Below are 21301 nucleotides of genomic sequence, written 5' to 3'. Positions count from 1 at the left end.
ATAAAATAATCTGAGGCTGAATGTAGCTGTGTGTTTCCTCTGTGTCCCATAATCCACAGATCATAAACTCACTGAGTTATGAGTCACGGTGTGAGATAGACTGATGAAGCCACAGTGTGTAAATCTTTAAGTCTCATTCAGGACAAGATGAGTCCAGATCACATCAGGGTTAAACTCCTGAAACACTTTGCTGCACAAATGTCTTTTCATTGTATATTCTTCAGCCTTCTTCGGTAGAACAGAGGGACCAAGACGAACAAAGGATGTGGCTCCAGAAGCTTTGTTTCCTTCCTTACTCCCTACTTTCCTTCCTTCTTTACTCTTCACTTCCTTTCTTTCTTTACTCCATCCTCCACTTCTTTACTTTCCTCCTGATATTTATTAAAATATCTTCAGGACAGGTGTTGAATTACAGGATGATATAAGGCCTACAGGACTTAGGTTTGTCCCTGGCATGGACGGATTATGAGACAGTGGGCACAGATATCCCCACCACCTCTCCAACACAGGAGCAAGACACACAGACTTTGTGGTGGTTTTGCATCTCTTCGTGGTCATCTTTTTGTGGTTTTGTGTCTCCCCGTGGTTGTTTTTTGTCATTTTATAGTCGTTTGTGTCTCTTTGAGGTCATTGTATGTCTCTTGTAGTCTTTTTGTCTGTCTTCTTGGTTGTTTTGCCCATTTTTAAAGTCTTTTTTTTTGTCTCCTTGAGGTTATTTTGTGTCATCTTATAGTTGTTAGGGTCTTTCTGAGGTAATTGTGTGTCTCTTTGTGTCTCTTTATGGTTGTTTCGCAATTATTCATCTCTTTGCAGTTCTTTTGCATCTCTTTGTGGTCATTTTGAGTCTCTTTCCGGTCAGTACTTGAGTAACATTTTGCAGGTGAAGGGCCCGAAGTCTTCCTGACATTCGGGCTGTTGCGCCTGTGCCCTTTAGGCCTGTTCAACAGTCCATCCATGGTCAGTGGTGGAGGGTAACTACAAGTACATTTACTCAAGTACTGTACTTTAGTTGAATATTTCCATTTTATGCAACCTTGTACTGTACAACATCCCAGAGGTGCGTACTGTAATTTCTACTGCACTTCATTTGTCCAACAGCTGTGGTTACCTTGCAGATTACAATGAGTGAAAGCCATGTATCTGCAGATGTGTCGATGTTGGATGTTTGTGATCAGCTGAACTGAAGGATGAAGTGTTTCTTTATGTGTTAAGCAAATTCACGGATCAGCTGGAAAATGCATTATTACAGCTGACAACAGGACAACCAAGACTTAAAGTGAGAACAACTTTAAATGCAGCAGTAACATTAATTCAAAAACATCAGATATAAAAGTAAAACACTGACAGGGAACATTTTACTGCACAGTCAACACCTTTAATTGAATGCTTCAAGTCCATTTTGCTTATAAAAACGTAACCAATGTTTTAATTGCAGGGCTCTTACTAGCAGCGGAGTATTCTCACAGTGAGGCACATTAACTGAAGTAAAGGATCTGAATATTAACCAGTGAACGTCTCTTCATGCTGTATTATATTCTCACAGCGACCTCATCTGTCTGTTATTTCTGTCATGCGCAATACAAACTGCAATCTCACCACCATGGAAGTGGCCACTGTAGACTCCCGGAGGGACCAGAGTGCAGCTGCGTCAAGTTACAACAAGATGAAATGGAAATATACCGGAATTAGATATCATCACCTTCAAAATAAAAGCACTATTCCGCACTGCTCCCTTGAAGTATAACTTTTGAAATCGTGTATTTACCCTCTAAATCCATATTATTTTTATTCACAATTAATGTTTAAGTTCCATATTTTAAAAGTAAAAATGACAAAGTGCCATAAATACAAATAAATAAATAAAATAAACCACCAGTTACACAGAATAAGTTAAATAAACTGGCTACTTAAAAAGCTAATCGATTAAATGTTATTGTAACTTTCCTCAGAATCAGAATCAGAAATACTTTACTGATCCCCGAGGGGAAATTATTTAATAAAAAAAATGTAATTATTTACTCGTGGAATTTTACTGTAATGTACACATTTAAGTGCTCTCAGTATAATGTACATTACCTTACTGTGACAATTAAGCACACACAAATGTTTGCATTTTAGGAAACTGTACAGATCAGACAATAAAAATAAGTGAACATGAACATTTATGGCCATTTGATTATTAGCCCAGAGATCCAGAAACCAACAAGTGCTCCTATGCTGGAAGAACCAACCTGGCCTCATCTGTATTTAAGAATATACACTATGGTATGTGCACAATCTAAACTGAAGTCATGCGTTTAAGGCTAGATATTGATCCAACATAAGGTCATAATGTAGGACCCACCTAGGGGCCTACCACTGAGGTTATTGAGATCTTTTTTGTTTTGTTTTGTTTTTTTGTTCAGGAAATATGGATTAGGTTTCAGCTACTTGCTATATAAGATGAGTCCAGTACTTTTTGGACTACTTATCTATATGCATATTTTGTGTCAATAATCCAAATCTGTAGAGGTCAGAAACCAAGAAGCTTGGGAACCACTGGTTTAATCTAATACAAAGAGTTGCATTTAAATATAGAATAGAGGAAAATTGTAAAAGATATATAAGAAAATACAAGTCTATACAAATATATACAATATATGAACAAAAAAGAAAGAAACTGTGCAGTTTTTAGAAGTTGTAGTTAAGTACCGAAATGTGCAAATCTTGGAACAATGTAAGAAAAACAGTATAAGAATGTGTTAAATTAAAGCTACATAAAGTAGTAATCTAGGCTTGAATAGCATTAAATGGAATTACCATAAATGAAGTACATGTACCTTAAAATTATGCTTCAGTACAGTAAATGCACATGGTAGGTTTACAGCACTGGCGACAAATAATTCCATTAAATCTTGAAAATTTGAATAATACAGAAATTGTTGAACTGGTTCATCAAGCTATTTTTATTTTTATTTTAATTAATTTCTATTTCAGTTTCAACAACTTACAGTCATATTCGTTTGCTTCCAGTTTTTTTATATATTATTTCTGTATCCACAAGGTTAAATAGATAATTAAATATATAAATATTCATTATTATTTTTATTGTTATCATTATTAATATTAATATTATTAATAATAATAATATAAAAAAAATACTTGAAGAACAGCGGTAATCTGGTTTTATTTTGAAAGGCTTACCCGGACGTTGTCTGTTCCAAAATGGCGGACTTGACGCTGGTGGTCAGTCAGGAGCTACAGCGATGGGCCACAGTCGATATTTATCCCAAACAAATCAAACTAACGCCCGGGCCGAGCCGTTAGTGATGGATAAACCATAGTTCCGGTGGTTTATCCGGGTTTACGGTGTATTTGTCGGTAGTTTATGAAGCGAACGCGGTAGAGTTTAGCTAACTTAGCTGAATTGTTCTTCCAGAGGTAGGAAGTTTGCGGTGGCGGAGGAAACATTAGAGGAAACCGGGGAGGGCCGAACTATCCCGTCATGGAGGACTCCGGGTCGGCGGCCCTGGAGAAGAATGTCGCTGACCTCACGGTGATGGACGTGTACGACATCGCCGCGGTGGTGGGGCAGGAGTTTGAGCGGATCATTGACCAGTACGGCTGCGAGGCTCTATCCAGGCTCATGCCCAAAGTGGTCCGGGTCCTGGAGATCCTGGAGGTGATGGTGAGCCGCAACAGCATCGGGCCGGAGACCGAGGAGCTGCGGCTGGAGCTGGACAAGCTGCGGCTGGAGCGGATAGACCGGCTGGAGAAGGAGAAGAAGCACAGAAAGGTGTCACAGTGCGCAATGACAGGCCCTGTCACTCAGTGGTACACTCACTAAAGCTGTGCATCTAGATTATATCTGCAAATTATATCTAAATCTGATGGTGACAGGCTGTTAATAAACAAATAAACAAACCAAATGTTACAGGGCCCCTAATAACCTGAGGTAGATAAAGTAACTGTATTCACATTCTTTACTCAAATTAACAAAATACTCCAAAAATATGACAGTCTTTCATAGGCAATAGCACCAACACCATTATAACGATATTGTATGACAGACCCTCAATAGAGGTAACAGTGCCACGGTAAAGATACTGCATTACAAGTAGAATTCCTTAATTGAAAGTATTACTTTAGCAAAAGTACCTTCACCATTGTAGAACTACTCCATTACAGGTCCTCTATTCACAGTGTTGTTTAGTTAAAGGAACCAAAACCACTGTAAAACAAGCAAATGTCCTGAATTGAAAATGTAACTTAAGTAAAAGTACCAGTACTGCTGTTAAAATCCTCTATTACAAGTAAGAGAAACTAAAAATACTCCATTACAAGTCCTCAGTTGACAGTGTTACACAGGTAAAAGTACCAGTGCCACTGTTACAATAGTCTATTGCAAATAGTATTCCTGAATTGAAAATGTAACTTAAGTAAAAGTATCTGCACCACTGCAAAAGTACTCCATTACAAATCCTCGATTGACAACAATGCTGAGGTGAAAGCACCAGAACCACTGAGAAAAACTCCATCACAGGTTCTCATTTAACACTGTTACAAAGGTAATAGCACCAGTATCACTGTAAAAATACTCTATTACAGGTCCTCAATAGACAGTGTCACAGGTAGCAGTACTCGTGTCACTGAAAAATACTGCATTACAAGTAGAAGTCCTCAATTGAAAATGTCACTGAAGTAAAAGTAAAAAAAGTAAAAATCCAGTACAGGTCCTCGATTGACAACGTTGCTCCGTTAAAAGCACCAGTACCCACTGTTAAAATCCTCCATTACAAGTAAAAGTAACTATAAAATACCCCATTACAAGTCCTCACTTGACAAAGTTACATAGGTAAAATATTGTATTACAGGTCCTCAATAGACAGTGCTACAGGTAAAAGTGCCAGTGCCACTGAAAAAAGTACTGTATTACAAGTAGAGTTCTTTAATTGAAAATATTACTCAAGTAAAAGTACCTGCACCATTGAAAAAATACTCTATTACAGGTCTTTGACTGACAACATTGCTGAGGGATCAGTACCAGAACCACTGAAAAAAATACTCCATTACAAGTAAAAGTCCAAAATTGAAAACATTACTCAAGTAAAACTACCAGTACCCCCTTTAAATACTCCATTACGAGTCCTCAGTTGACAATGTTACACGGGGAAAAAGTCAGTACCTCTTTAAAAATACTGTCTTTCAAGTAAATGTCCGTCATTGAAAATTTTACTTTAGTAAAAGTACAAATACCACTGAAAAAATATGCCATTATAGGTCCTCAACTGTTAGTTGTAAAAGTACCAGTACTACTGTAAAAATACTCCATTACAAATAAAATTCAGAAACTGAAAATGTTACTAAAGTAAAACTACCAGTGTCACCTTTAAAATACTCCATTAAGAGTACACAGGCATAGTATCAGTACCATTGTAAAAATACTGTATTACAAGTAAAAGTACAAAATTAGAAAAGGTTACTTAAGTAAAAGTACCAGTACCACCTTTAAAATACTCCATTATGAGTGCTCAGTTAACAGTGTTACACAGGTAGAAGTCAGTACCTCTGTAAAAATACTCCATTACAAGTTAATGTGTGTGACTGAAAATGTTACTTGTGAAAGTACAAGTACCACTGAAAAAATACTGCATTACAAGCACAAGATTAGATTCTGGTTCCTGTTTGTTTGGCTGCAGCTGATGACGGCCGATGGGAACTGTGTCCCTGACTCAACAGGAAACTCTTCACTCTGCAGTTATATCGGTCAAATGTGTGATTGTTTCCAATTAGTCATCAAAGTCTCTTCAATAGAAATAAATATCTCACAGAGATCTGAAACATGAGCTGCAACAATTAATCGATTAATAAATTAGTTGATTGACAGGAAATTAATTGGCAAGTCATCAAATATTTGTTTATTTTATTTATTTTTTATTTTATTATTATTATTATTATTATTATTGTTATATTTTTTAAAAAGCCAAACATTTATTTGTCATATATAATATAAATTAAACAGCTTTGGATTTTTGTACTGCTGGTCAGATGAAATATGACATAATGAGCAGGTTAATCAGATTGCAGCCTTTGTATTTTGTAAACTTATTGACTATTATTTAAATGTAAAATCTTAATCTGAAAATAAACTTACAGTAAGATGCAGTTGAGTATAAGTATAAAGTGTTATACAATGAAAATATTTAGGTGAAGTATAAGTACATCAGACTTGTAGATCACTGTAAACTCAGTGTTGAGTATCACAGACACACTGTGGGAATACTGAGGTATACAACACACAGTCACAGCTCAGAGTCAGTCGCTCCACGCTATAAAAAGTTGATATGTAAGTTTCTCGTGACGGTGAGTGAGCCGCGCTGTTCACTGATTAACTGTGTCTCATGAGTGTGATAAAGTGGATGTCTCTGGAGGTGACGGCTGATTCCACTGTGACTGAGACGGCACAGTCAGCTTATATGATTTCCACATGGACAGTGTCACACCTACAGCACAAATACACACCAATAAACACACTCCTACACAGTGTGCAGGATTCAACATTGAAAGGTTTCATTTCTCACATGCTTAAAAGGATGCATGCACACACACTGACTAAGCAGGCAGCGTCCAATAAAGAATAATAATTAGATCAAGAGTAGACATTAGAATTGGAAAAATAAATAAAAGTTCATAGATGTAAATTTACAGATGTACTAGAGGTGCAACTAATGATGATTTTTATTTACACTGTAGCTGCTCACAGCCCAAGATGACATCATCAGATTTCTTTTCTTGGCAAAGCATCAGTCCAAAACCCAGTGATAGTCAATTTATTATCATTTATTGCAAAAGCATCAAATCTCAGTTTTGAGAGGCTGTAAACATACAAATTTTAAATTATCATATCAGCTTGAGATTAATTTTCTGTCATGAATTATGTAACGTGAGTATTAAAATACTAAAGTAGCTGTATCGTGTACATTTTCTTATCTACGATATTGGACGGGGAATCTCTCTTTTATTTTAGTTATTTTCAAAGGCAAAACTTTTGACACAAACTTTCATTAACAAAATGGTTTCAAGTTTCAGTTATAGTAATAAAACGTTTGTTCATTCCAAAATAACCCGTCCGTTTCCAGTCCTTTAAGGCAGTGATTCCCAACTTCTGGATCGCGGTCCAAAAGTGGGTCACGGGTGTATTCTGAGTGAACCCCAAGTGACTTGTGAACATGTCAAGTTTGTAAAAAAAATCATACTTTATTTTGAAGTACAGTAATTTTCCAGCACAGAGGTTTTACTTTGACGTGCTGTAGAGCGAGTGACTAGCGGACAGCTACTTGACAGTGACAGCAAACTAGCTTGACACCATACTGTAGCAACCCCAATATGAAAATGTAAGTTGTGCAGATGTCACAGTTGTAATTAGGACTGCAACGTTAAAGCAATCTGGATCCAGTATCATCGATGCAAAGGGAGAACATCTATACATATTGTCATCTTCAAGATACACCTTTATTTTGACATTCCCATTGCACACCTGTGTCCCTATTGTCATCCAAGCACACCTCCTTCACAAACATTTAAACAGAGCCAGCAGCCTAGCGCCTAGCGCCACGCAGACAATGAAGAGCAGCCAAGAAAAAGACAATAAAGATATTTACTGATGGCATTGCATATCGATCGCAGGCCGCTGAATTGAACTGAATTGAAATCGTAGTGTGGCAGGCTTCATGGCATCAGCAAATATCATATTGTCTTCCAAAGAATCAATATAATATTGTATTGTGATGAAAGTTTGTGATATCAAATCGTGATTCACACCACTCGTAATGTAAACTGTACAATAACATTTTGTAGGGTGGTGCCAAGGATTCATTTTCACAAATTATGTACATAATTTACATTATAGCTAACAGTCTGAAAGTACTGCACAGTATGTAGAGCTAATACACGTTGTTGAGTGACAGAAAATGAAAGTCTAACTATTTTGATAACTGATTGATTGTCATTCATGAAGCTTAAATGTTGGTCTTTTTTATAAAACCAAAAAAGAAGGGATTTACTTAGGAACTAGGAAATACTTATGTGTTTCCGTTACTTTAAAGAAGTTGTAGATTTTTTGTCCTTGAGATTGTGTAGCATACACAAACAAAAAACAAACATTGTGACCCACATCTAAATAAAGACGACATAAAATATAATACAATACAAAACAAAATGAATTAAACGACAATAAAGGAAAGGTTAGTTGTGGATCAGAAAACCTATATCATATGATTCATTTATTTACTTTCTCTCATCTCTAAAATGAGTGACCAACAATAACTTATTATTATTATTATTGTTAGTATTATTACATGTGTCCAGTGTTTAGCATGAGACCATGCTGTGGACTTCTCTCTGTCCCTGCTCTCGCCCGGTCTAGTGTACACTTGCCGTTTTATCAGATCTCTGCATGGTGCTCTACATGTCTCCACACATGTTAGCAGGCATGTAATGTCGTCATGTGTGAGACCGAATCCAGTGTTAGAGCACAGTCGAGCTTTTCTCTGCGTACAGACGGTGACAAATTAAAGGAAAACTTGAATTAGAACCAGAAGAGAAACATAACGAATGTTGAAATTTACACACAGGACAGAGAGGTCACTGGACGAGTTGATGGGAAGTATGTCCAAGAAGTATTTAGATTCTTTCCTCGAGTAAAAGTACTGATACCACACTGTGAAAATACTCAACTAGTTAAAGTCCTGCTTTCGAAACCATACTGAAGTAAAAGTAAGTATCAGCAAAATGTACTTTTAAGTACTAAAAGTGAAAGTATTAAGAGTGCAGTAAAATGTCCTCTGTCAGTGCTTCACTACTATACATTATGTTTTTGGAGTAATATTACAGCTGCATTTACATGTATGTTGCATTTTATTGGTGTAGTGCAGTAAAGGGTACCAGCACCTCATATTTGTACTTGAGAAAAAAACTCTTAGTTACATTCCACCACTGTGAATGAGGTCACTTCAGTATGATCGTATGTAATAGACGTGGTTAATAATGTTTAATGTACTGAAATACTTGTGTTTTCTTGTCTGAGTGCAGGAGCTGGAGCTGGTGGAGGACGTGTGGAGAGGAGAAGCTCAGGACCTCCTCACCCAGATCGCTCAGCTGCAGGAGGAGAACAAGTCCCTCCTCACCAACATGTCCAACAAAGACCCCCTGAGTGAGGAGGACCTGCAGAGGCACGAGGGTGAGGACAGAAGGCAGGGTTCATTACTTACCGTGCTGAAAATCATGTTGTATGTATGTTTAACAGCCCTTGAAATGGGTGCTTTTTAAGGAAAGCAGGCTTTAAAATCTTCTATAATATAAACAGGATGTTGTCTCCAGGAATAGTTTGATATGTTGGGAAATATGCTTCAGAGCTGCTTAAAATATGTTTTAATCAATTCATCATTTCAGTCATTTTCAAGCCAAAAAAATCTCTGGTTGCAGCTTTTGTAATTTTTGATGCATTCATTTTTACAACACTTAAATGTTGCAGCTGGTAAAAAGGTGGAGCTCATCTCCTTCATATACACATATCTATACATTATAAGTTATTAGTTGATGGTGTATTTTGTATTAATCTGAATTTATAACATGACTATAGCTGATTAATAAATCTAGTGGAGTAAAAAGTACCGTAATGTCCTCCAAGATGTTGTGGACTAGAAGGGTCCGTACACATGCCTAGTTTTTTGTTTTTGATGTAGATGTGCACTCAAATGCCAGAGTGACACTATCATGGCGCGTGTGCCTTCCCAAGCGCCTATGTCAAATTTCCAGTTCAGCTTTTGGGACCCAGCAGCACACACCACATATCATGTGGCAAAGACAAACCAATCACAGCTGACAGATATCTTTCCCTTCATCCGTAAATATCAGTGTGTGGTAAACATGGAGAAGAAGTTGATCATGTTAGTGCAGGGCTACCCAGAGCTTTACATCTGTCCCACACACTTATAAACAGCTGCTGGAAGAAGATCAGCTCTGCACTCAGGATTTTAGGCAAGTAGTCTATGATATGATGCTTGTTAGGTTTACTTAGCAACCTCAGACATGACCTGCTGCTGCGCTCTTGAAAACTCTCACAGAAAAGGCACAAGAGTAACACCCAGCACCCGACCTTGTGTTTTCCAGGTGGTTAAAGACGCGGCATGTGTACGGCCCCTAATGTAGCATAGAATAGAAATGCTCAAGTGAAGTTCAAGTACCTCAAAATTGTACTCAAGCACGGTACTTGACTAAAGGTATGTAGTTACATTCCACCACTGGATGTAGCCCTTACATGCTTTTTTGTTTTTTAGATTGAAAAAAAAAAAAATTGATCCCACCCTCATGTCAGTGCCTTGAATATGAAGCTACAGCCAGCAGCTGGTTAGCTTAGCTTAGCTTAGCTTAGCATAAAGACTGGGAACAGATGGAAACAGCTAGCCTGGATCTGTCTCAAGGTAGGAAAATCCGCCTGCCAGCATCTCTGAAGTTCACTTATTAACACGATTAGTGTCTCACGTACAGACATGAGGGTGGTATTAACCTTCTCGTCTGACTCTCTGAAGGAAAGCGAATCATTTCCCAAAATGTTGAACTACTCCTTTAAGTTATAAACTGAAGCTAGAAAGACTTATATTATTTGCTACCTGTTGTTTGTGTTCTGGTTTTGCAGAAAACTTTCACAAACACTCACTGTGTCTCACTCTTTCCACTCTCTCCCTCTGACACACACACACACACACACACACACACACACACACACACACACACACACACACAAAGGAGTCCTTCTCTTGTGTCTGACGGCGAGCCAGTCTTGTCTCTGCATCAGAGGGTCTTTCGTGGTTTCACACAGAGGACACAGTCACCCTGACACACTGTGGACAGACCAGCCTCAGTGTACAAGCACACCTGCTAGACTACACACACACACACACACACACACACACACACACACACACACACTCATATGCATGCATGCACACAAATCCGGGTTTCCTCTGTACAGCTGACTTTCTCTCACAATAAAAACAACTTGTCAAGAATATGTCTGATAAATATGTGTTTCCTCCTTTCTTGTTTTTGTTTGCTCGTACACTCCCCCCTCACTGTCTCGTCTCTGTGGTCTCCAGGTATGACAGAGAGAGAGAGGCAGGTGATGAAGAGGCTTAAAGAAGTGGTGGACAAGCAGAGAGACGAGATTCGAGCCAAGGACCGAGAGCTCACACTGAAAAACGAGGACATAGAAGCAGTAAGGCGACAAACAGCTGCAGGCTGTGATGTTTTCTATTAAAGCTGCAAAAACACATCTTTTTTTTTTTTCAATTCTGATATGGTCAGTAATCAGAGCCTAGATGACTGGTTGGTTAACGGATTAGTCGATTGACAGAACATTGATCTTTTGGTTCCAATGATTTTAAATTGTTTGGTCATTTTTTAAAGCAACAAACATTCTCTGGTCCTGACTTCTCAAATAGGAATATCTGAATACATAAATCTGTTTCTGATACAGATATTTGTGCGAGTTTAATCAGATACATGTATGCCATTGATCCTTAAAGGACACAGTGTAGGGATAATCAAAGAACATGGTCTTCCTTGACACCATCAGGTGAAGCTGAGCAAAGGAATTGTCTGTATAACTTTCTCATACACTTTTGTTTTTATATAGATCAACTTTCACAGGATAAAAAAAGTAAAATTTCTCCTCTGCAGAGGGACAATACCAACGTACACCTGCTGTGTTGATTCTGCCTTTGACTCAGTTTTTTTTTGTTTTAGCTTTTACTCTTTAGTCTTAATTTGTCCCCTCAGTGGAGAATATTTCCCAGGAGTGGCCATGCCTTTGCCTGGGAACCAGACAAATCTGTGAGCTCATGACTTATTCGCTCTGGCAGATTCATCTAGTCCTACTCTGCTTTGGACAGATTTCCAGCTGAGCTAATCACAACTGTTTGTCTAATATGGAGCGTGCTTTAAATGAAGACTGTAAAGAGAAGTGTGGTTGAGGCATTTTTGGAAACAACAGATGGCTGCTGCTGATGTGGAACTTTTTGTTGATGGCACTGTTGTGTCAGTATTGAAGCAATGGGATGGTATATTTTTGCTTAAAAAAGAACAATCAGCTGCACGGTTTTTAAAGGTTTTCTTGAGCAGAAAGATGTTTGCTGCACTTTTGACAGGATTAGGCATTAGTTTAATAAACCAACTTATAATATACCAGCTCATCTCTGCAGGCGGTGGCACACTGGTGCAGTGGTTAGTGTTGTCGCCTCACAGCAAGAGGGTTCCCAGGGTGGTTGAGCCCTTCTGTGTGGAGTTTATGTTCTCCCTGTGTCAGCGTGGGTTTCCTCCAGGGGCTCCAGCTTCCTCCCACAGTCCAAAGACATGCAGGTTAATTGGTGACTCTAAATTGTCCGTAGGTGTGAATGTGAGTGTGAATGGTTGTCTGTCTCTATGTGTCAGCCCTGTGATAGTCTGGTGACCTGTCCAGGGTGAACCCTGCCTCTCACCCAGTGTCAGCTGGGATAGGCGCCAAGTCCGGCCCTAATGCTCTGTGAATAGCTGGTATTACTGTGCTGTGATTAACCATCTACACTGGGCGGGCCTGGTCACTGCTCTGTCACAACCCGCTGATAACGCCCCTTGAAAAATCAAAAATAAACCAATTTGCATTTGTGATTGCTCTGGCAGTGTCATGATAGACATATGTGACACTGGAATAAACATTTGGGGCGCAACACCTGGTGTTTATGTATGAAGAAAAATTCCCAAAGCAGCTTTAAAATGTTTGATGAGTTCTATATAATGGACTTTTTCTGCTGTTTTCACTTCCTCATGTTCAGTGCATATATCCCTATTTACCCACACTGCCCTGTTTCTATCCGTCTGTGTGTGTCTGCAGCTCCAGCAGCAGCAGTCTCGCCTCATGAAAATCAATCACGACCTGCGCCACAAAATCTCCGTGGTGGAGGCTCAAGGGAAAGCACTGATTGAACAGAAGGTGGAACTGGAGGCCGGGGCTCAGGCACGGGGGCAGGAAGTCAGTGCCCTCCGGCAGGAAGTCGCACGCTTAAAGGAACGACTTCAAGGAGACCTGCCCGCCCAGAACCCTGAGGAACCCCCACCTCAGCCCCCGTCACCTGCAGAGGTAACACAGCACAGGAAGCCATTGAAAGAGTTACATATGAGGTCAGAGACAGAATTTAATACTGACATCAGTTTTTTAGGATGTGCCAGAAAACCCCCAGAAGAATATGTTATAATAGATTCTAATATTCTGTGAACTTGTTGACTTTATGAGATCTGTTGGCTGAATATGAGTTCAGCGCATTGAGGGTTAACATAACATGCTCTTTCTCTCTTAGTCTTTATTTATTTTCTTATCTGAAAATGGTCAAACTACCAAAAAATAGTCTTAAAAAGGACAGTTTAGACATCTTGTTTATTTGCTTTCTTGCCGAGAGCCAGGCTAGCAGTTTCCCCCTCTTTCCAGTCTTTATGCTAAGCTAAGCTAACCTTCTCCTGACTCTAACGTTATATTTACTGTACAAATACAAGCATATCCAGTCCCTGTATCACCGAAGTTAGAGCTGCGTGCGCATACCCAGCGTAAAGTCAAACACTTTCTCGGTCAGTGTTGGCCTCCACCAGGGTGGCCCCTTGTCACCGATCCTGTTTGAGATATTAATGGACAGGATCTTGAGGCACAGTTTGGGGACCTCAGAATTGCATCTCTGCTTTTTGCAGATGATGTGCTTCTGTTGACTTCATTACATTGTGACCTTCAGCATGACTTGGGGCAGTATGCAGCAGAGTGTGAAGCCGTTGGGATGAGAGTCGGCACCTCCAAATCTGAGGCCAGTGGATTGGCCCCTCTGAGTTGGAAAAGAGTTACTGTAGTCAAATATCTCGGGGTCTTGTTCACGAGTGAGGGTAGAATGGAGTGTGAGATGGATCAGCGGTTTGGTGCAGCTTCTGCGGTGATGCATGCACTTGCGCCAGTCTGTCGTGGTGAAGAGGGAGCTGAGCTGGAAGGCGAAGCTTTCGATTAACTGGTCCATCTACGTCCCAACCCTCACCTATGGTCATGAGCTCTGGGTAGTCACCGAGATGAATGAGATCACAGATATAAGCGGCTGAAATGAGTTTCCTCTGTAGGGTGTCTGGGCTCAGCCTTAGAGATAGGGGGAGGAGTCAGACATCTGGAGGGAGCTCGGAGTAGAGCCGCTGCTCCTTCACGTCAATGGGGTCAGTTGAGGTGGTTCAACATCTGATCAGGATCCTCCTGGGCGCCTCCTGTTAGAGGTAGACCCAGAACACGCTGGATGGATTACATATCTCATCTGGTCTGGGAACGCCTCGGGGTCCCCCAGGAGGAGCTGGAAAGCGTCGCTAACTCTCGGCAAGAAAGCAAATAAGAGTATTTCCAAAAACATCAAACTGTTTCTTGAAGTTCTAAGTCCTCAAACCAATAGGATAACCAATAAACTACAGGTGCATACATCACTAAAACATCTGACAAGAAGAGGTAATAACTAGGATGCTTTGTAAACAGATATTAAAGTGTCTTTTACTCCACCAGCGTGGTAAAGCTGCTACAGTGGTGTTGGGGGCTGAGGGCTGGTCAGACACACCTGACCCCTCTGAGCTGATGTTGGGTGGGTTTGACCCTCCCCCGCCACACCCCCTGCCCGGTTCCCTCAGCCCAGAGGGACACGAGGACGGGGATGAGGAGGACGAGGCGGTGTTGCTTTGGGTAATACAGAAGTGCTCGTTAGCGAACCAGAGTGTTGTGATTGTCCCGACTCTAACTCCAAACCTGCACTCCCCCTCCCAGAAGATCAACCCTATCAGTAGAAACACAGAATCAGTTGGTAGACTAACATTCGTCTGACCCATGAGGAGTGCTGAACGGCCTGGCATGGGTGTTAAAGAACTAACAGAGTGTCAGAAGGATTTGTCGTCTCTTGGCCAACTGGGTGAGACGTCCTGGATGACTGCACCGATGACCTTTCTGAATATAGATGACCTCGACAGCTTGGCCTCTAACAGCACTTGAAGTTGTCCCTTAGTGCACCGTGATCCTGAGACACTGACAGTAGAAATGGTAGTTTAAAGTCCAACTGAAATTAATTTGTTTTTTCGCAGTACAGCATAAATATCTGCTCTGTAAATCATCTGTTCTGCTGTGAGAAAAATCACAAACCAAAAGGGAGAAATTTATATTTTATATTTTTTGGTTTCATGATGGCTCCTCCTGTTTTTGCATAATTCATCAGAATACCGTTAGTTCTGTTTCTACATATATGGAGAACATAGTCCAATCAGATAGCTTCATTTTAAACCATGTTACCATAAAGCAGTAATGTCATACTTAATTGTCAAGTTTCCACCCAAAAGGAGCTCAAATTTCAACCAAATTTCAAGGCAATTATCAAAAAAGAAATGAATGCTTGTTTCTGTCCACTGCAGTTATGTCATATTTGGAGTCGTTTGATAGCGATAAACAGTTGGAGGAGCTTATTCTCCAGACGGTGGTATTTAACCATTGCAGCAAAAGCACAACTAGGGATGCACAACACTAGATTTTTTGCCAATATCCGATATGCCGATATATAACAACTTATTTGGTCGATACCAATATCGGTATATCCACTTTTTCCTCACCTAATTTTAATCTCTTCTGTAGTGGAATTAACATGCTATTATACATGCATACTCTTACCTTGACGGCCCACCAGCAGATGGAGACATGAAATACAATACTTTTCAGTGTATGTAATATTGATTCATGGTGCAAAAAAATGCAATACTGATAGTTCATCTTAAAGCCAATATTGACTGAAAACTGATGACGTGCCCATATTATCATGCATCCCTAGTCACATTGAGATGATGTCCAGTGTTCCCAAAAGTCCAAGAAATCTGTGAAAGTTTGTGAATTTTAGGGGGAAAAAAATCAACGCCTTTAGCCTTTTTGAAAACAGATATGTGTCATTAAAAGTGCTCGAATTTACATATGTTGTGCACGAATAGAAATCTAAGTTCTTTTGATATTGTCTGCCTGTAACACTGTAACAGGAAATTTGAGAAATATTTACACATTCAAACCTCTCTATTTTCAGTTGTCTGTAAGAGCTTCTGTAAAGCCTGCTTCTTCTCTTTATAAAAATTCTCAATAATTCAGTAACATTAATTAACCGTATTGGGTCCTTCAGTTTGAGGGAATTGAGCCTGGAAATTATTGAAAAAGTCCTTGAATTTGATGTTTAAGAAGGTGAGGGAACCCTGGACGTCATCAAAAGAGCTCCAGTCGAAGCTCAAATGGTGGAAAACATGATGGGAATATGACATTTTTGATTGTTTCGTGTAGTAGTGTGAGGAAGGTTACAGTCTCCTCATCACTCCACACAGATCTGATGATTTCAGCTCTTCACTGACATTTAATGCAGAGTTCACACTGCAGAACTTGAGCCATGATTCTCCACTCGCCTACAGTTTATGGAGCTCCCCAACAAAAAACCCAAGATCAGAAACTAATTCACGTTTGCAAATTGGCTCTTGTGTGCTATGTGTGAACTGTTCAAAGATAAAAGCAAAGACGCTTGCCAAGGCATTGCAAACACATCCCAGATGTTTAGCAGGCTAAATATTTGGACCTGTCAGGGACCTGTGATGACCTACAGCCAATGACAGGGCAAGACAAGGGTTGAGGGGAAACCTGGGGTCACCAGTCATGATAGGAACTTTACTGAATGTGTTGCATTTGCAGCATGAATAACAGTTGTTGCAACTAGAGGAAACAGGCTATTTTGCGAACACACGTGCCAGCGACAACAAAAAATCCAGTCCAGTGCAAATCCAGTGCACAGTATTACTCCATTTCCCTTGTCACTTCTCGCGTGTTTTTGTGACAAAATAGTAGTTTGGAGGACAGACATACTCATCTGGGATTCCTCCTGATAAAAGAGCTTGTAGTGTGTGATCCCCTGTCGACGGTAAATCATGTAGTGTAAAAAACGACGACTTCAAGACTCCTACATAAAAGACAGCAAGTCGTGCAGTGTGAGCATTACGGCGATCTGATGACTTTGAAAGTCGTATTGTGCGAATGAGACATTAGTTAAATGCTACGTATGCATTGTCATTTATTCACCAGATCTGTTTCCATTGCATTTTGTCACATTTTGTCAACTTTTCCACCTCAGCCAAGCATAGAAACGTTTTTGGAGTATCTTGATTTTTTTCCCTGCATTTCCAAATAAAAACAGGCTGATGGAAATGCACTTATTAACAGTCAGACAGCAGCAGCCTGCTACACAACACACGAGCCACAGCTCTGAACAACCTGCGTAATGAAGCTTAACTTGATGAAAAAGTGACAAATTAACAAATATTTACTGTGGAAAAGGGCTCAGTTTAGAGACCAGACCAGCACATCAAATATACCTGCAAATGTCACTTCAGTCTGCGTCTGCTACGATGCTGGTGTGATCCTTATTCCTTTGCACCTCCAACAGCGTGCTGGTGACCCGTGATGTGTAGCCTATAAGTTTGTTTACTCTGTCTCTCGTTCCCCTGCAGGAGCTCAGCCTGTCAGCTCCTGGTGACACTTTTATTCAATATTTAAAATGTTGACAAGAAATTCAATATAAATGACATTATCTTTGACTGCATAAAGGGAAATCTAAATGTGATTTCAGTTGGACTTGTTTATAGAGTACATATTAATAAGTATTATGGTTTGTTTTTTTGCTCAGTGCATGAGTGACCTCTGCGAGCTGCATGTGTTGTTGAAGTGTTTCAGGCGTTTTCTAACAGTGACGGTGAATGTCTCGAGTGTGCTGAGTTTAAAAAAACAAAACAGAGTTGTAGCTTAAAGGGAGGAGGGAAGGGCGAACAAATGTATTGGAACAAGGCCCGATGTCTGACTTAGAGTTCACCGTTTGCCACCAGGAGGCGATGTGCGATGAGGACATGCCTGCTGTGTTCCAATATTTTACAAAGGTATCCTCACTTCCTTCCCGCCTCCGTTCCTTCCTTCCTTCCCTTTCTCTGGTTTTGTTTCCTCCTCGTGATGCATTTGTCTGTCTGCAGGAGGCGCTGTGCGAGGAGGAGGCAGGAAGCCTGGATCCAAAGGACCCCAACCGGCCCCGGTTCACCCTGCAGGAGCTGAGGGATGTCCTCCACGAGAGGAACGAGCTCAAGGCCAAAGTCTTCCTGCTGCAGGAGGAGCTGGCCTACTACAAAAGGTACTCACAGGCACATTAAGTCAATCTGAGGAGATGAAATATCATAATCACATAATTATATCGTTGATAATTCATCTGTTTTTGCAGTGATGAGATAGAAGATGAGATCGTTAGTCCTTCTCCGTCTCCGTCACCTGAGCTGAGGACTCGCTCCCGTTCTTCTGCCCAGCCAGAGTCAGGAATCAAGCGCCTGTATGTTGTGCGCACACATCACACTCACTCACACATCTGCTTGTGCAAACACTCGCACTGACTACTGTCCTTCACTGTGAGATTAGAAACACTCAGACTGCTTTGCATGTGCTGAGTAAAGGCTTATTAAACAGGTCTCTGCATGCTCAAATAGTTCCAAGGAAATGCAAATGAAATCTTGGCTCAAGCTCAAGAGAGGTAACGTCTCTTCATCAGCTGCACCAAACAGCTGGGAATATTTCAGGCTTTTAACACAAGGTGTATGATAACATTTTAGTACCCTCGATTTTTCTTTCGAACTCATGTTTTATTTCAACTTAAGCATTCACATAGTGCATAGTACCTTTATCCTTGTACAGAGTTTTGACGAGTAGAAAAATAGGAAGACAGAGGACATAAAGGAGAAAGTCAAGAGAAGAAGAAAAAAATGTTAATAAAGAAATAGAGTAAACTTAAAAATATAAAGTGGGATAGGAATAGAAGAGGGATATGGATATTAGAGCTCCTTTACTGCATCAACAAACTCATTACAGGGCTCCAATTCTTTATGAAATTTGGTCTTTGCAACCTCTCATACAGTTCCTACATTTTTTAATCCAGATGTTGTACGTTGGAGGTTCAGGATTTGTAACAGACACATTTTCACCCTCCCCTCAAACTCTTCAGGGATTTCTCCGAGGAGAATCACCCTTGGATCTTTGGGGATATTTTGATGAATCACTGCTCTCAGGACATTGAACACATCCCTCCAAAAGTTGCTTAACTTGGGGCAGGACTAAAGAATATATATATTGTTTCCAGTTTGTGGGCGACATTTTCTCCAGCACTTGTCTGTTCCTTGTGGGGTCTGGAAATATCTTGTTATCACTTTCCATTTAAACTCTCACCAGATTTTGGAAGTAGTGACATGTCTGAGTTCATTTCAATCTCCCATTTCTCCTTTATATGTAAGCTATTGTTTGGGGTATTTGAGAGGAGTACTGAGTGCACTGAAACGACTTTTCTAGCTTCATTCCCAGTTTGTATTTCTGTAAGAAGTACCCTCGATTTCAAGAAAATTTGCTTCAGTGGATATGAAACAAGGTGACTTCCTATTGAGTCATTATTAAAACGTCCCCACCCATAAAAGAAACGTATTAGCACCAACTCAAGATAATACCTCAGGAATATTTGTGTTTCAGCTGTATCCACTATAAACATCAGAGATTATAACTGGAAACAGCTCGTACTGTGCAAACACTCCACTTCCTGTGTTTGTTTGGCATCTAAAACAGCAGCTCAGTAAAATGTGTCAAACTCTGTTGCTGCTCTGATTTATGCCAGAGATCAGAGGTAAGATTTCCAACAGGAAATAAGTTAGCGAAGAGGAAGAAGACTTCTGTTTTAACCGACATTCTGCTGTGATAAATAATTGCAAAGCTAACATATGATATGATTAATCAGTCACCTGCTGAGCTGCATCAAGCAGATCTTGTCTCATTGTAGTTTCTAGATTACTGCGGAGTCTTTGGGATGTAACGTTACTGCTTGTTTTCTCTGGAGTTAATAACACCTCATATTATACTTCATAGAACTATAGTAATTTCCTTAGACGTCAGCAGAGGAGCTTTTATTTGACTATTATTTGGCTGTCAGGGGGTTTTATAACTCACTTCCTCTCCTCACTAGTTGGTTTAGGATGGCACTTATTGGTGGATCTTCCATTTGGAAGCGGAAACGGAGTGAAACTGGTATGGAGAACGTGTAGATGGCGGTTTGGGAAAGGCCCTGTGTGACAGAACAATGAAAGGATCAGTCAGGTGATCGTCAGGGAGTGATTTTAGACAGTTCCTCTAATAACTCTGCAGAAAGTCGTGCCTAACAATCAGTGTGTGTGCTGTTTCTTCTGTTTTTAATTTTCATCAGCATGTGCACAAAAGATGCTTGACTTTTCCTTCCAGCTCTCTCAGACACGCTCAGCACTCTGTGTGCATGCTTGATGGTTTGCATGATGTGGTCACAGGTCAGGTGTAGCACATGACACACACACACACACACACACACACACACTCATTTTATTTTCCCATCGACACTAAACTGAACTACAGCATGACTTTTACTGTTCCATGAGGTTTGGGTTAGAGGTCAAAGGCTGATGTGGTCCCTGTCTCCTCCCCCCTCCCCTCCTTCTCCACATATCTCTTCCTGTTTGTGCCTGTGTGTCTTTACCTCTGTGTAACAGGATCTTCACAGCCATTATGCCGATGGTGGCGGCTGGTTTGATCCCAGATGACCCCACTTTACAGCCAATCAGACGTCTCGTATCGCTTGTATGACTCTATATTTGGTTGGCTTCAGAGTCTCCTCAGCTAACAGCCTCCCTGCCCTTGCATGTGCCGGCTTTTTGACCCTATTCTTCCACCCTTGTAGTATTCTGATTGGCTGATTGTGGGGCTGTCTTGTTGTAATTGTCCAGTGGGACGATTGTGGATCAAAAAAATCAGCCAGTCAGAATTTACATGTAGTCTGTCGTCTTGTCTTTGTCCTCACCGACCACAGTAACAACATGTCTGCGCCTCTAAACTCATAAAATAATTCTTTCCATATTTACAAACTAAAGCGCTTTTAGCTTTTTTACAATAGTTACTGATTAAACAACTTATAACAGTGAACTCATCATGTTTTATTCTTCAGTGCTGCACTGATTCGTTCACACAGAATGAGTTAATTCCAGTTATAATCTTCAAAACTTCTTGTGTTAAGCACATTAACAACAATACAATCAATGTATTAAAACACAATTTAACTTATGTTAATGTAAATGTGCTCTGTGTAACATTTAGCATTTAATTTTGATAATTTGAGAATTTTGA

General features: G+C 40.1%; 1 protein-coding gene across 2 annotated transcripts; it reads left to right on the top strand.

The window, feature by feature from the left end:
- The first annotated feature begins 3214 nt into the window (after positions 1-3214).
- On the top strand, positions 3215-20764 carry rilpl1 (Rab interacting lysosomal protein-like 1). 2 transcript variants are annotated; one of them, XM_050053476.1, is made up of 9 exons: positions 3215-3775; positions 9070-9217; positions 11136-11254; positions 12908-13153; positions 14588-14761; positions 17962-18012; positions 18103-18257; positions 18345-18449; positions 20671-20764. In XM_050053476.1, the coding sequence occupies exons 1-9, from the start codon at positions 3485-3487 to the stop codon at positions 20762-20764; spliced, it is 1383 nt and encodes a 460-aa protein (XP_049909433.1). In that variant the 5' UTR covers positions 3215-3484. The 2 variants fall into 2 exon arrangements, with proteins under 2 accessions (XP_049909433.1, XP_049909432.1); XM_050053475.1 differs by lacking the exons at positions 14588-14761; positions 17962-18012.
- The last annotated feature ends 537 nt before the right edge of the window (positions 20765-21301 follow it).

This window comes from Epinephelus moara, chromosome 9 (genome assembly GCF_006386435.1).
Source record: "Epinephelus moara isolate mb chromosome 9, YSFRI_EMoa_1.0, whole genome shotgun sequence".
NCBI classification, from domain to species: Eukaryota; Metazoa; Chordata; class Actinopteri; order Perciformes; family Serranidae; genus Epinephelus; species Epinephelus moara.
Note: the sequence above shows the minus strand (reverse complement) of the source record. Positions and strands in the feature narration are given on the sequence as shown.